General features: G+C 55.4%; 1 protein-coding gene across 2 annotated transcripts in view; it reads right to left on the reverse strand.

The window, feature by feature from the left end:
- Positions 1–384: 384 nt before the first annotated feature.
- Positions 385–13144, reverse strand: part of Pmepa1 (prostate transmembrane protein, androgen induced 1) — a 54365-nt gene continuing 41605 nt past the window's right edge. For both annotated transcript variants that reach the window (XM_045157743.1, XM_045157744.1), the window contains exons 2-4: positions 7977–8131; positions 2269–2322; positions 385–1876 (exon numbers count right to left, since the gene is read on the reverse strand). In XM_045157743.1, coding sequence (XP_045013678.1) covers positions 1346–1876; positions 2269–2322; positions 7977–8090 — 699 coding nt within the window. In that variant the 5' untranslated portion in view covers positions 8091–8131 and the 3' untranslated portion in view covers positions 385–1345. The remainder of the gene's footprint in view (positions 1877–2268; positions 2323–7976; positions 8132–13144) is intronic.

Consider the following 13144-nt stretch of genomic DNA (forward strand, 5'->3'; position numbering starts at 1 on the left):
ATTGGCCTCAGCAGTGAAAATGAGGTTGGGAAGGAAGCAGGCGAGGATGGGGTGAGGCCGCTGATACTCCCAGCCTCTCCGCCAGAACCCTAGGGCCGGCCAAGCCCCGACAAAGCCTCTGCCACCTTGCCCTTTGGCTTCTGTCCCTGGCACCACAGTGTGGGAGCCTGCAGCTCCAGGAATCACCTTGCTTTTTCCCACGAGGCTCTTCATGGTGTAAGAAAGAGGAAGGTAAAGGGTCAGACACAGCACTCGGGAGGCAGAGATAGGTGGATCACCATGAGTTCAAGGCCACCCTGAGACTACATAGTGAATTCCAGGTCAACCTGGGCTAGAGTGAGACCCTACCTCGAAAAAAAGAAAGAAAGAAAGAGGAAGCTAGACTAAGATTCCTTCAGTAACAGTTTATTTTCATGTTGGGAAAGGCAAAACCCACCGTGTAGGACTTGGCGCCTCTGTGGGGACACTCTTGATCCGTCTGCAAACCGGAGGGACAGCGTGGGTCCCCTTTGGCAGGGAATGTGTGACTGCTCACAGCCCATTTGGACAGAAGCATTGGGTCTGCAGGAGGGTGGCCCTGGGGTCCTGCCCTTCCTGTACTGGGGGGCCCCTTTGCAGACCCAAGGGGACCCCTTGTACTTAGCCTCTGACACTCGACATTTCTCCTTCAAGTCTCAACACACGCGATCGAAGTTTCCACCACACAAGCACTGATATATTTATATTAAAAAATAGTGCAAAATCTCAACATTTATATAAATAGCTCTAAACCCCTGCTTTGTGATTTTTTTTTCTTTACAAGGTAATACACACTTTCTGAGTTGGCACTCAAAATTTGCCATTTTTTCTTTTCTAGTTCAGAAAACAACTTTTTTTTTAATAGGCCTCTTCTAATACAAAAATACTCCTGCCCTCCCACATACAGTTTCTCTTATTTTATATATATTTATATATATAATATTGCAGATCTTTAAACAAAGGTTTTGTGCAAATATGTCTTTAAAGTTAAGTGAAACCATCATAAACAAAAGGAAATTAAGCATTCACACACACAGCTCAACTAGAAAGAAAAAAAAAAATAGACTACTGGAGAATTTTTTTTTTCTCTTTTGCCTTCAAGACACAGCTTAACAAAGAAACGTGGAATTTTTTTTTTTTTTTTTTTTTTTTGCAAGCTTTCTGAGCTTCTGCATTCAGACCAGACGAGACATGTAAATATTTATACATGGAGAGGCGGTGTGGCCCACGCTGCATTCCCTGTGAGGCCCCTGCCCTCCTCTCTTCTCTTTTAAGAAGTGCGGAGTGTCTTTTGCTGTATTACCTACAGGTGCCCTGGTCCTCGCTCCTAGAGTGGGTGACCTTTCTGTTTCTCCTTCTCCTTGTTCTCCAGGGGGGTGATGTGTGGGTGGTGGAGCCGGGTCCCTTCCAGCAGGGAGGAAGACCCACTGCTCAGCTGGTGCTGGAAGGAGGATCCTGGGTAATGACCGATGACCTCGCTGTAGGTGGGGGGAGGCCCTTCCATGCGCCCACCGCTGCTGTAGCTGGTGGCGCTGATGCCCGAGTTACTACTGGGGGGGCAGGGGCCACCCAGCATGGTGCTGTCCATCAGGTCACTGTCGAAGATGGTCCTATTGGGGGGTGCGCGCACAGACTCGCGGTTCAGTTCCAACTGCTGCTCAGGGTCCCGCAGCTGGAGGGTGCAGGGGCCCTGGTAGGGTGGGGGCTCCTCCCCGTCTGACAGTGAGATTGTGGGCGGCAGGGCGATCTCGTGCTGCAGGTAGGGGTAGGTGGGCTGGAAGCGGTGGAAACGGCCTCGTTGGGTAAAGGGGGGCACGGCCAGGCGGTCAGCAGGCCGAGGCGGGGCGTAGACCTGTGGCTGGAGGAAAGAGAGGAGGAAGGTGAGCGAGGGTGACAGGCTCAGAATGGGGTCCCCCCAATGCAGAGCTGTGCTTCAGGGGACAGTAGGGGCAATAGGACAGTAGGCTGGGAGGGAGAAGGGCCGGTCGGCATGAAGTCTCAGCTTGGGGTTGTCCCAGGCTGAGCCCAGAGACTCCTGGGAATAGGACCAGTCTCCATCTTTTCTGTTGCTGATGCCGCGGGTGCCTCTCAGGACAGAGGCGTGTGATCGCGAGCAAGACTCTGAGCCTGCAAGTACATGTCTCCCAAAAGATGCCGGGAACCTCAATGGCCAGCACCGGGGCGGGGGGAGGGAGCAGGCAAGGCTGAGGCGGGGGTAGGTGAGGGAAGGAAGGCTGGAATGGGTCTCACCTCTGGGATTCCGTTGCCTGACACGGTGCTCTCGGAGGGCCAGAGGCATCCTTCCTGCAGGGTGGACAAGGACACAGGTCAGCAGGGTGGACAGAGTTGGTGGGGAGCAAGGTTCTATCCCCTTTAGAATCTGGATGCGGAGTGAGGAGGTCTGGGCCCGACATGTCCTGCTCCTCTTTCTTGGTTGCCTCATCCTGGCAGTGGCCCTTTTGTTTGTTTTCCTGAGGGAGGATCTCACTCTAGCTGAGGCTGACCTAGATCACATTCTGTAGTCTCAGGGTGGCCTTGAACTCATGGCGATCTTCCTACCTGTGTCTCCCGAGTGCTGGGATTAAAGGTGTACGCCACCGATCCTGGCTGGCCACTTTTTAAAAACATTTTATGTACTTGAGAGAGAGTGTGAGAGGAGGAGGAAAGGAGAGAGAGAGAGAGAGAGAAAGAGAGAGAGAGAGAGAAAGAGAATGGGCGTGACAGGGCCTCTAGCCACTGCAGATGAACTCCAGATGCATGTGCTACCTTGTGCACCTGACTTAAGCAGATACCGGGAAATTGAACCTGGGTCCTTTGGCTTTGCAGGCAAACGCCTTAACCACTAAGCCATCTCTCCAGCCTGGCCCTGGCCATTTTTCAGAGATATGGCCACACTGATCTTCTTACTGCTATTTTTTTTTTAATTTTGATTATTTTTTTAGGCAGGTTCTCACTGTAGTCTATGCTGACCTTGAACTCACTCTGTAGCCCCAGAATGGCCTCAAATTTAGTTATCCTCCTACCTCAGCCTCCCAAGTCCTGGGATTAAAGGCATAAGCCACGACGGCCTTCTCACTGACCTCTCTCTCACCAACCACTGCTGCCCCATCGTTCTCCCCCAAACACAAATCTGCTCTGTGGGCCGCCCCACTCAAAAAGTCTGTGTGTGGGCTGGAGAGATGGTTTAGCAGTTCAGGCGCTTGCCTGCAAAGCCTAAGGACCTTTGACTCTCCAGATCCCACATATGCCAGACTTACAAAGGTGAGGCAAGGGCAAGGTCGCACATGCCCACTAGGTGGCGCAGGCATCTGGAGTTTGATGGCAGTGGCTGAGGCCCTGGCACGCCAATCCTCTCTTTAAAAGCAAAGAGCCTGTGTGGGCAGCAGCTTTGGAGCTTAAAGTAAATCTGCCTTATAAGGAAGCCCAGCCTGGTCTCCCCTTCTCTGTTTCCCAGCCCCACCTGGGACTACTTTCACACTGTGTGACCTTGGCCACAGCAGTTCAGCATCTGAACATGCAGATGACTGAACACACTGCATGTCACCATCACCTGGCCCTTGGGAACCGTTAGACGATGTTGGGCGTCTGCCACCAGTCAGCCCCAGTCACAGGGACCAGGTATGGCCTGCCTCGAGGCATGCGCCACCTCCCTGTGGACTTCAGTCTCTCCAGACTCTCTGACGTCCTTATTAACAAACATGGACACAGTGTCACTCTGGGCCAGCTCTGGGCCAGGCACACGGACACGGCTGTCACACCATGGAAATGTGTTATCTACTTTGGGATCCCAGCAGGGAAACAGCATCTCCCAGGAAAGAGCGACTCCGTTTTAGGACCTCAGTTTGTCTTAGTTTCCCTACTAAGAGTAGACGGGGCTCCCTCCTATCTTATTGTAATTTTCCTGTCATTGGGATGTAACTGGTGTATACGCTTGGACATACGTATATACCAACATCCTACTACCACAAGCAAGGTAATGAATCCACCAATCCAAAACTTCCTTTGCTGGGCACTTCTCTGAGGAAGGGTTCCTAGGTAGGAAGTTGTCTCCTGTCAAAGTCTGGGCGGACTGAAATGGCCCAGGACTGCAGTTCCCTAAATGGCCACTAGGGAGTCTGGGCCAGCACGTGTCAGTGGTGGTCAAGCCTCCTCACCCTGCGGGCTTGGCTCCTGGCGAATGGTGATGGCAGCCGTGTAGTCACATAAGCCAGAACCATGGGTGGCTTCTGTCAGATCGCCCCCCACTGTCCCCATCCCACCCACCCGAGCCTCCCTCGATTCTCCCTCTTGTATGAGCTATGCTGGCCCACTTTGCTGGATGGAAGACTGAGTCAGGGCCTCTGCAGACAAGCTGGCTGCAGAGCGAGGGAGATGCAGGGAGCTATCAGAGAGCTGGGAGGGCTGGCAAGAGGCTGCCACGGGCCCACACGTGATGCTGGCAGGGCCCTGCCTCCGCTCTCACCACGCCTCCTCCCACAAGTTCCTCCAGCTCACACTTCCCCACCCACACCCGCTCCAGTCAGTCCTCTGCTTAAACTTCCCGGAGCTCCTTGCTGCCTCCAGGGTTCCAACCACGCAGCCAGCCCTCCCCCACCGCACCCCGCCAAACTGTTCCAGTGTCTCCTGCCCAGGGCTTCCCCTTGTAGAATGTGCAACGCGTGTCCCCAGCACCTCGGGTGGGGACGGCATATGCTCAAGTTATGACCCGAATGTCTAAGTTGCTGGGTGACACTGTGTCATCCTCTGGTTGTGACCTAAGCAATAGATTCAGAATTCTCCAAACTTCCTGGGAGGTGGAAGGCAAGGTCTGTCTGTTTCTGTGGAAACTGCTGCTTACCTCCCATGCCAGCCTTTCCCTCTGAAATTATGTCCCCATTATCTCCCCATTGCCCCCCGCAACCTCTGTGAGCTCCGTCTGTCTCCTCTTGCCTGCCATCAATCTCTGGTGGGGTTCTGGCTCCTGATCTGAAAACACCTCTCATGTGGGCGTCCAGTTCCCCCACAGCTATTCCACCTCGCCCGTCCACTGCCTCTCCCTCTGGACCCCTCCTAGGCCAGGGGTCTGCCAGCCATCGCCATAGGGACCAGAGGAAAGTCATTTCTGCTGGCTCACCCCAGTGGTTCACTTGGTGCTGCGCACAGGCAAACTGGACACTCAGGGTCTTTGACTCAAGAGCCAGCCGGGGCTCTGAGTGTCTCCTTTAGCTCTGCGGTGGCCATCCTGTCCCCCTTGCTCACAGCCAAGCAAGAGCAAGAGTTCAGTGCCATCTGTGACAGTATGAAGGAGAAGGTGTCCCTATCTAGGATGAGGGCTGGGGAGGGTCTGCATTCCCTTGGAACCTTGGTGCAGATCCAGACCTGAGTTCCTGCCTAATTTTGTCTATTTATTTAAACTCTATCTGAATGTGACATAAGAATCAAAACTAAGCCTTCATTTTGTTACATAAGACACCTGTTTCAACTATAGGAATTTTTTTTAAAATTTTTGTTTATCAGAGAGAGGCAGAATGGGTGAGTCAGGACCTCTTGCCACTGCAGACAAACTCCAGACATACGTGCCACCACGTGCATCTGGCCTACCTGGGTACTGGGGACTCAAACCTGGGTCTTCACGTTTCTCAAGCAAGCACCTAACTGCTAAGCCGTCTCTCCAGCTCCAACCTGGTTTTTCTTTAAGGGCAGGAGTTGTCCAGGGGAGCCACCCCCTTCTGCTTCAGGCCTGCGCAAGCTCTGACCCAGCCAGGACGCAGTGACCGACACTGAGAGCCGCAGGTGTCTGGGAACCTGCAGAATCCTGTGGTCTTAGCTGCCGTGTCTAGGTTCTGCCTAGGGGCCATCTCCCGGCCACAGTGGCAAGGAAAGGTAGACATGCCCCATGGCCCCAAGTCTCAGCAGCGCATGCTCCCCACCCTGGGCTAAATGGGCTCTCCCCAGGTGGACCCCACAGACAGCCACGTGGCCGCAGGCAAGCGTTCTGGCCCTCTGAGCCCTGGCTTCTCCTCTGTGGACTGGGTGAGCCCTGCAAGTCACACAGGCAGCAATTGTGGCACGTGGGCCACTCGCCATGCTGACGGCTTCCCTGTTGCCCAGAAACAGTGAAAGCGAACATGAGCCAGGCGGGCCGGCTTCGGAGGAGGGATTCCTTCAGAGCAGAGGTCTTGGACCCATGCTGGGCTGACAGGAGTGCCCGAAGCCCCGTCCCAGGTGCCGGAGCTAATAAACGCTCTTGCCCTGACGACCTGGTGACGCACTGAGGCCGGGCCTGACGCAAGCAGAGATGTCCACACCTGTTAGGGACAGCCCTGCTGGCTCAGGCCGCATCTTGGCTCAGAAGGCACACACTGGGTGCTCCTGCCAGCCCTGGCTGGCATCCCCCCCAAACTGGAGAGCCCTGCCCAGTGCAGTTCATTTTGTCACCATCCTTGCACCTGATGAGCTCCAGCCCGGGGACAGGCTGCTGCCGTGAGCTGTTAACATGCTGCTTCTCCCTGCCTGCCCCGTGTGGAGGACTCCAGGGCCTCAGACACACAGCAGGAACCACGGGGACAGTCTGTTGCGCTGTGGTCCCGAGGGCAGCGGTAAGGAGCACCCTGTGGGAAGACAGAGCTGTCACACTGAGGCTGAGTTTCCACCCAGGTTCAGAATCCGTGGACTCCTGACAGGGCGCTACTGGGTTCCAGCGAGTCACCGATGTCCACAGTGCTGATGGGCCAAGACGCAGGCTTGCCATGATGCCCAGGGTTCCTTTGGTACAGCGTGAAGGCTATTGATAACCACATGGTGGTGGGCTCCACGGCCCCCTGGCACCTAAATCCGCACTGCTCAAGCCCTTTCCATATTTGCAGAGAGCCTAAGCCATCTCCCAGTCTTTAAATCACCTTCAGGTGGCTTATCCCAAGGCAACATAAGTGATGTCACTCAGAGCGGAGTAACTGTTAGCGAGGATGCTGGTCTTTTTTTGTTGCTTTTGTCTCTGAGGGTGGCTGAGTCCCAGTGGGTAAACCTGGAATCCCAAGGGCCAGCTGTCCATGCACAGGACAGGATGTAAGAGTTCCTCACCTAGTACTTCAGACACTGCTTCCTGGTTGCCCCCAAAGCTCAAGGCCTCTTGGAGGCCTCTGTGTGCACTTGCCCTTCTGTTTCCTGGGCCACCTCCAGCGTCAGGGGAGCTTGGGCGTACCCGCAGACAGCCATGGTGTCACATGGATTAGGGGTCTTCAAGCCGGCTAGGGCCAGTTCTCTAGGCTCAGCCTGATTCCCAAGGAGGAGTGGCCTTCCTTGGCCCCTCTCATACCCAAGAAGCTGGGATGAGACTCCAGCCAAGGGAGAGGCCTCTCGGGTGTCCGGTTGCTGCACAGCCTCTGAAGGCATGATGACCACATGGCCCAGATGCTGGTGTGTTGGCGAGAGGGTAGGACTGCCACCCCCTTCTATCTGGGTCATGGCCACAGCACCATGGGCACCTTTCCCGCACCTCTGTCCTGGTGGGCACAGAGTCAAGTGCCAGCTGCTTGTCCCTCTGCCTGTCCATTAAGCCTTTCCATGTCCCCGTAGTGCCAATTCTACCACCACTGGCCCCAGCTGCCCCCCTGCTCGCTCCTCATTCTGCCCCCCACCCAATCCCGCCATCAAGGTGAAGAAGGATGTCAGCCTGCTGTCTCTGGCCCCCTCCCTGCCTCTCACACGGAGGCTCCTTGCAAAGGCTCTGACGGGCCCCAGCACACACAGTATGACTGCATCTGACACCTTCCGGGGCAGACACCTCCCCGAGGGTGCAGACCGCTCAGCCTCCCGCAGCCTCTCGGCGGGTGTGCAGACGTGAGGGGGCCCGAGCACCCACTGAAGCCACTGGTGGCTTCCACCCCAGCTGATGAAAGAAGCTGGCAGTATTCTGGGGCTCCAAATCCAGGTTCCTGCAGGGACTCGGGACAGGGCGCTACAGGCTTGGAGACACTCACCGAGGACAGCCCGTCGTCTCTTCTCCTGCCCTGACTGTGGCGGCTGATGAAGGAGCGCGCAGACAGCTTGTAGTGACTCAGCAGGCAGGTGATCACCACCACCATCACCATCATCACCACCACGATGACCACGATCTGCACGAACTCCAGCTCCGCTGTGGGACAAGGGCACACGTGAGACCTCAGGGGATGGGGACCACCCGCTCAGGGCAGCCCTCCAAGATCTCCACCCCTGGGACCAGGAAGGCTCAGGACTGGGGTGTGGGTTCCGGTGCATGGAAGTGTGTGTGTGGGGGTCTCCTGGTGGAAAGGATGCCTCAGAGACCCTGTCCGGGGCATAGCCTTTGGCCCAAGACCTCGACTATGGTGTCAAATCCCAGCCAGGCACATGTGGAGAGCTCGGGGTTTCTGCCCGAGGGTCCGCTGGTAAACTTTCCTCTCCATGTTATGCACAAGTGGATCATAGAAAGGAACCCGTGTCCCCGCCTTTGTGGCTGGGGTCCCATCACCTGCCAGGGGACCTGGAGAGGGGCCCGGGGGAGGAAGTGGTGGCTCGAGTGGACAGAGGAAACGTTGGAGCGGATGTGGACTGAGTGCAGGGAAGGCACGTGTGGACACGTGTATATGAACCAAATATACCTTGGTGCTCACATCTATCCCAGCACCCCCACACGCCCAGCACTCTTACAGCACCCCCAAACAACAACACACTACTCTGCCGCTACCCAAACAGTATCACAATATTCTTGTACACCCCAACGTTCCCATACACCTAAATAAATACCTCAAGCCTTCTACACATCACAGATACCCTAACAGTCCCACAATACCTCAGGAATATACACCTCAACCCCCTTACACATACCAACAAACACCCAAAACTCCTACACACATCCCTGCAAGTAACGGCCTGACCCTCCTACTCCCCCCGAAACAACCCCCCCAACTTCCTACACACTTCAACAAAGAACATGGCAACCCACCTACATGCATCACAACAGGCAGACACACAGACAGCCACTCCACATGCACTTTTCTCTGTCACCTCCACCCCCAGCCTCCAGAGCACAGGGTTTGTGGTTCCTTCTTGAAGAGGACTCAGGAAAACCACATCCCAGACACCGCAAATGCTGCAGCTCTCATTTGTTTTAGTTTTTTTCTTTCCTCCTTTTTCTTTTTCTTGGTCTGGGGTTATTTCTCCCCCAGAAGGCAGAGTAACCCTCAAGGCGAACAGGAAGAGGTCTATTTTGATCCTGCCTGAGCGGGCGGTTTTGCTGACTCAGGCGGGCCTTGGCCCCAGCAGCTGGCACCAGCTGGTGCCAGCAGAGCCCCCCGGCAAGATGCCTGGTGCCTCAACTGGGACGCAGCGAAGGGATAGCAGCCATGCTGGAAGTCTCCAGCTGAGGCTCAGGGATGGGCTTCCCCAGCCTGGCAGGAAGACTCTGCCCAGCGCCACCGGCAAGAGATTAGAGAAGTCCTCGACCCCCAAGGCCCAGGTTCAAGTGCACGGCCGCTGGCTCAGCTCCCTGTCCACCCGAGACAGGGACTGGGCAGTGGCTGCTAGGGCCCACACCTCTCTTGCCAGCCACCAGTCTCTTCGAAGCTTTGGGCAGGGCGAGGGCGGTGCTTTACAGCAAGTAAGTGGACGGAGGACTCTTGCCGCAGAGCTGGCTGCTCACCCATGTCCCCCAGACTCCGCCCTGCCTGTCCCCAGCAGGTCTCCAGCCTCCGCCTCCTCCCTCTGCTCCCCTCACCTGCACCAGTGTCCACCCTGGCCATTAGGTCGCTGCTTTTCTACCAGTGTGACAGTGCTGGGGACACTTTTAGTGGCACAGCTGAGGGATGTGACAGGCATCTAGTGAGAGTCCACAGATGCCGGTAAGCAATTTCACGCTGCCCAGGAATGTCCATGACACAACCGGATCGGCGCACAGCCACGCAGCCCAGCATGCAGGTGCTTTACCCAGCCCATCTGGAATGTTCCAGGGAGGATGGGCTCACCAAGGAAAGGACTGCAAAGCCTAAATACCCAGAGTTAGAAGTCAAGCTCAGCGCAGCTCACCCTGAAGGGGCCAGGCAGAGGTGAGCTGTAAGAATTATGGTGAGAAGACAGGCGTGGTGGCGCATGCCTTTAATCCCAGCACTTGGGAGGCAGAGGTAGAAGGATAGCCATGAGTTCGAGGCCACCCTGAGACCACATAGTGAATTCCAGGTCAGCCTGGGCTGGAGTGAGACCCTACCTTGAAAAACAAAAACAAACAAGTAAAAAAACTGTAGGAATATGGTAAGATTCCCTAATACTTTTGAGAGGAAGGTCAGGGGCCCTGTCCAGTGGGTACTCAGGCTCCCCCCATGTGCTTGTGGGACAACCCTATATGCTCACTAAGACCATAGAGCTTGGCTGGGGCTAGGTCCCCATGGCCCCCCCTCCTGTCTCCCTGCCTCCTTGGGAGAGGAGGGTGCAGGGCCAGGGCCGAGCAGCCTGGCTACAATGTGCCGGGAATGCAGGTCCGGCTGTTGGGCCCGAATAAAGCTCTGTATTCAGAGGACATACAGGGCTGCATTGTGTAACACCCACGCTACCCCAGAGGGCCCGCAGCTCCTCCCAGACCCCTGTGCCCTGTGCACTGTTCACCCCGGCTGGGACACCCCCTTTGGCTGTGTCCAGGGCCTCTGCCCACGCCTGGCCCCGGGCAAGGGGGATGTTGTGGGCTGTCTTTGTTCCTATCCCAAGTGGGGAGGGGGGTGAGGGGGGTTGAGTGTGTGCTGAGGGACTCTGGTCAACCTGTTGTGTTCCTGGGAGTGGTCTGACGTCCAGACAGTAGCTGAGACAGCCGGGCCAGCAGAGGCTGACAGGACTGGGGACAAGGGACAGACCCCTGTAGGTCCAGTCAGGGAGAACAAACCCAGGTCCTTGTGTCCAGACTTGGGAGCATTGTTTCCTGAAGAGAGGGGAGGGCTCTATAAGTACAAATGTGGCCACGTGGTCCTCAGGCCACCAGCTTCATTTAGATATGGACCTGGAAAATCCGTGAGTAAGAAAGGACACCTTTTCAAGAAGAGTAACTGACGTGGCTGCTGGGCCACATGGTACAAACTGGCTCGCGGGTGTGTGGGGTCTCAGCCCGGCTCAGTGGCCACCTCTGAGTCCATCAGTCTCCCTGCACCCACAGAAGCCCCGAGGAGCAGCTGTGCTTTTGCTAGGATGTCTCGGCACGAGCCGCCCACTGGGATGCACAGCTGTGGAGCTGCTGAAGAAGGTCGTCAGGAAGACTCAAGAAGGCCTCCTGGGGCTAGGAGGGGGCTTGGGATAAGGTGGTCACCACCCAAGAATGAGGAGCTGAGCCTTGCTGGTCTGCTAGTCCAAATCAGTGAGCTCTAGGTTCAGTGAGACACCCAAAAAGTAAGATGGAGAGAGACTGAAGATAGCTGATGTGGATCTCTGGCCTCCACACGCAAACACACACACACGTGCACACCACACACTCAGAGAAGGGCTGGGAAGACAGGTCCAGGGAGAAGGTGGGCAGCAGGAAACTGAAGCAGAACTGTGCTGACAAGCAGTCCCAGACACAGGAGTTGTGGGGTGCAGGAAGGAGAGGGCTCCCAGCCAGCAGGGACAGGTAGCAGCCCAGATCCCAGAACCAATGCTTGCAGATCCCTCATGCGTGCAGGAAGGAGGTGATGGAGGTGCTAACGGGCAGTTACTGGGTAAGCTGTCAGTCGCCAGGCTCTTCTGGGGACAAAGTCTTCCTTATACCTGCTAATGGCCCCTGGAAATGAAGAAAAGCAGCCATGGTCCAGAACCCTCACAGCCCTGTCCCCTGAGGTGGAGAGTTTCCACTGAGGGCATTCTGAGGGCCTGGCTATGTAAACCCTTGGGAGAGAAACAGCATTTCTTCTGATGGAGTCCTGTGCTGCACCTTGTGATCAGTGTGGGGAAGGCCCAGTGCTCAGAGTGGCACCTGCTACGTTTATCATTTTCCCCTTGGGATGGGGGATGAACGTGGCAAGGTCTCAGGGGCAACAAAGCCCATCTTCCCCACGCATGGTAAGGCTACTGTCATTCAATGTAGCGTCCATTTTCCTGTGACTAAGTTCAAATAAACAGGTCCATCTGCTCCTTGGAGTGACCTGCGCCCCCCCTCCACCCTTGGTGGTTCTCTAGAGGCAGTGGGCACTGTGTGAGTGTGTGTCCCCTGGCCAGGTCCTGTAGTTGTAAGGAGTCACTGAGTGTCAAGGGTCGCTAAATGCCAGGTAAGGGTCTGAACCATGCACCTTCATTCTGTGAAGTAGATTCAATAGGAGTCCTCTTTACAGAGGAGGAATACAGGGCTGGGAGAGGTAAGGCGACTGGCTAGAGGCACAGATCAGGAGCCCAGAGCCCCCATTTGTGTGCCCAGGCCTGGGATTCTATGGCAAGTGCCCAAAGCGCTGTCCTGAGTAGCGTGGTGTGGGCCAGAGAAGGGCTCACGTTGGAAGTGACTGTGACAAGTGAAGTCGAAAATGCCAGGAACAAGGAGCGCTGAGCACTGCAATATCTCGATCCCACCTCCCAGGGCTCAGGGTCTGATGCGGAAGAGGTGGCGGAAATAACGTAAGAGCCAAAGGAAGGGCAGGACTCCTTACAACGTGCTCCCTCCAGACACAAAATGGCCTGGATATCCATGGCCTCACAGTGCCTGACACTACCTACACAAGACCCTCATAAGAGGAAGAAAAAAGATCATGACATCAAAATAAAAGAGAGTCTGATTAAGACGGGGAGGAGATGTGGAGAGTGGAGTTTAAAAGGGGAAAGTGGGGGGTGGGGAGGGCTTTACCATGGGATATTGCTTACAATCATGGAAGTTGTTAATTTAAAAAAAAAAAAAAAAGGTCTGGAACAGGGGCTGGAGAGATGGCCTCTGGAGCCCAAGAACCCAGGTTCGACTCCCCAGGACCCATGTAAGGCCAGATGCACGAGGTGGTGCATGTGTCTGGAATTCACTTGCATTGGCTAGAGGTCCTGGTGTGCCCGTTCTCTCTATATATCTGCCTCTCTTTGTCTCCTAAATAAATAAACAAAATATTTGACAAGTATATCTGGAACATTTTGCCCCATAGGGTCTTCAGGGGTACCTACCACTGCCAATGCCGAGCAAGAAGCCTGGCTTAGAAGAGACCAA

The sequence above is a fragment of the Jaculus jaculus genome, chromosome 8, assembly GCF_020740685.1.
Source record: "Jaculus jaculus isolate mJacJac1 chromosome 8, mJacJac1.mat.Y.cur, whole genome shotgun sequence".
Classification (NCBI taxonomy): Eukaryota; Metazoa; Chordata; class Mammalia; order Rodentia; family Dipodidae; genus Jaculus; species Jaculus jaculus.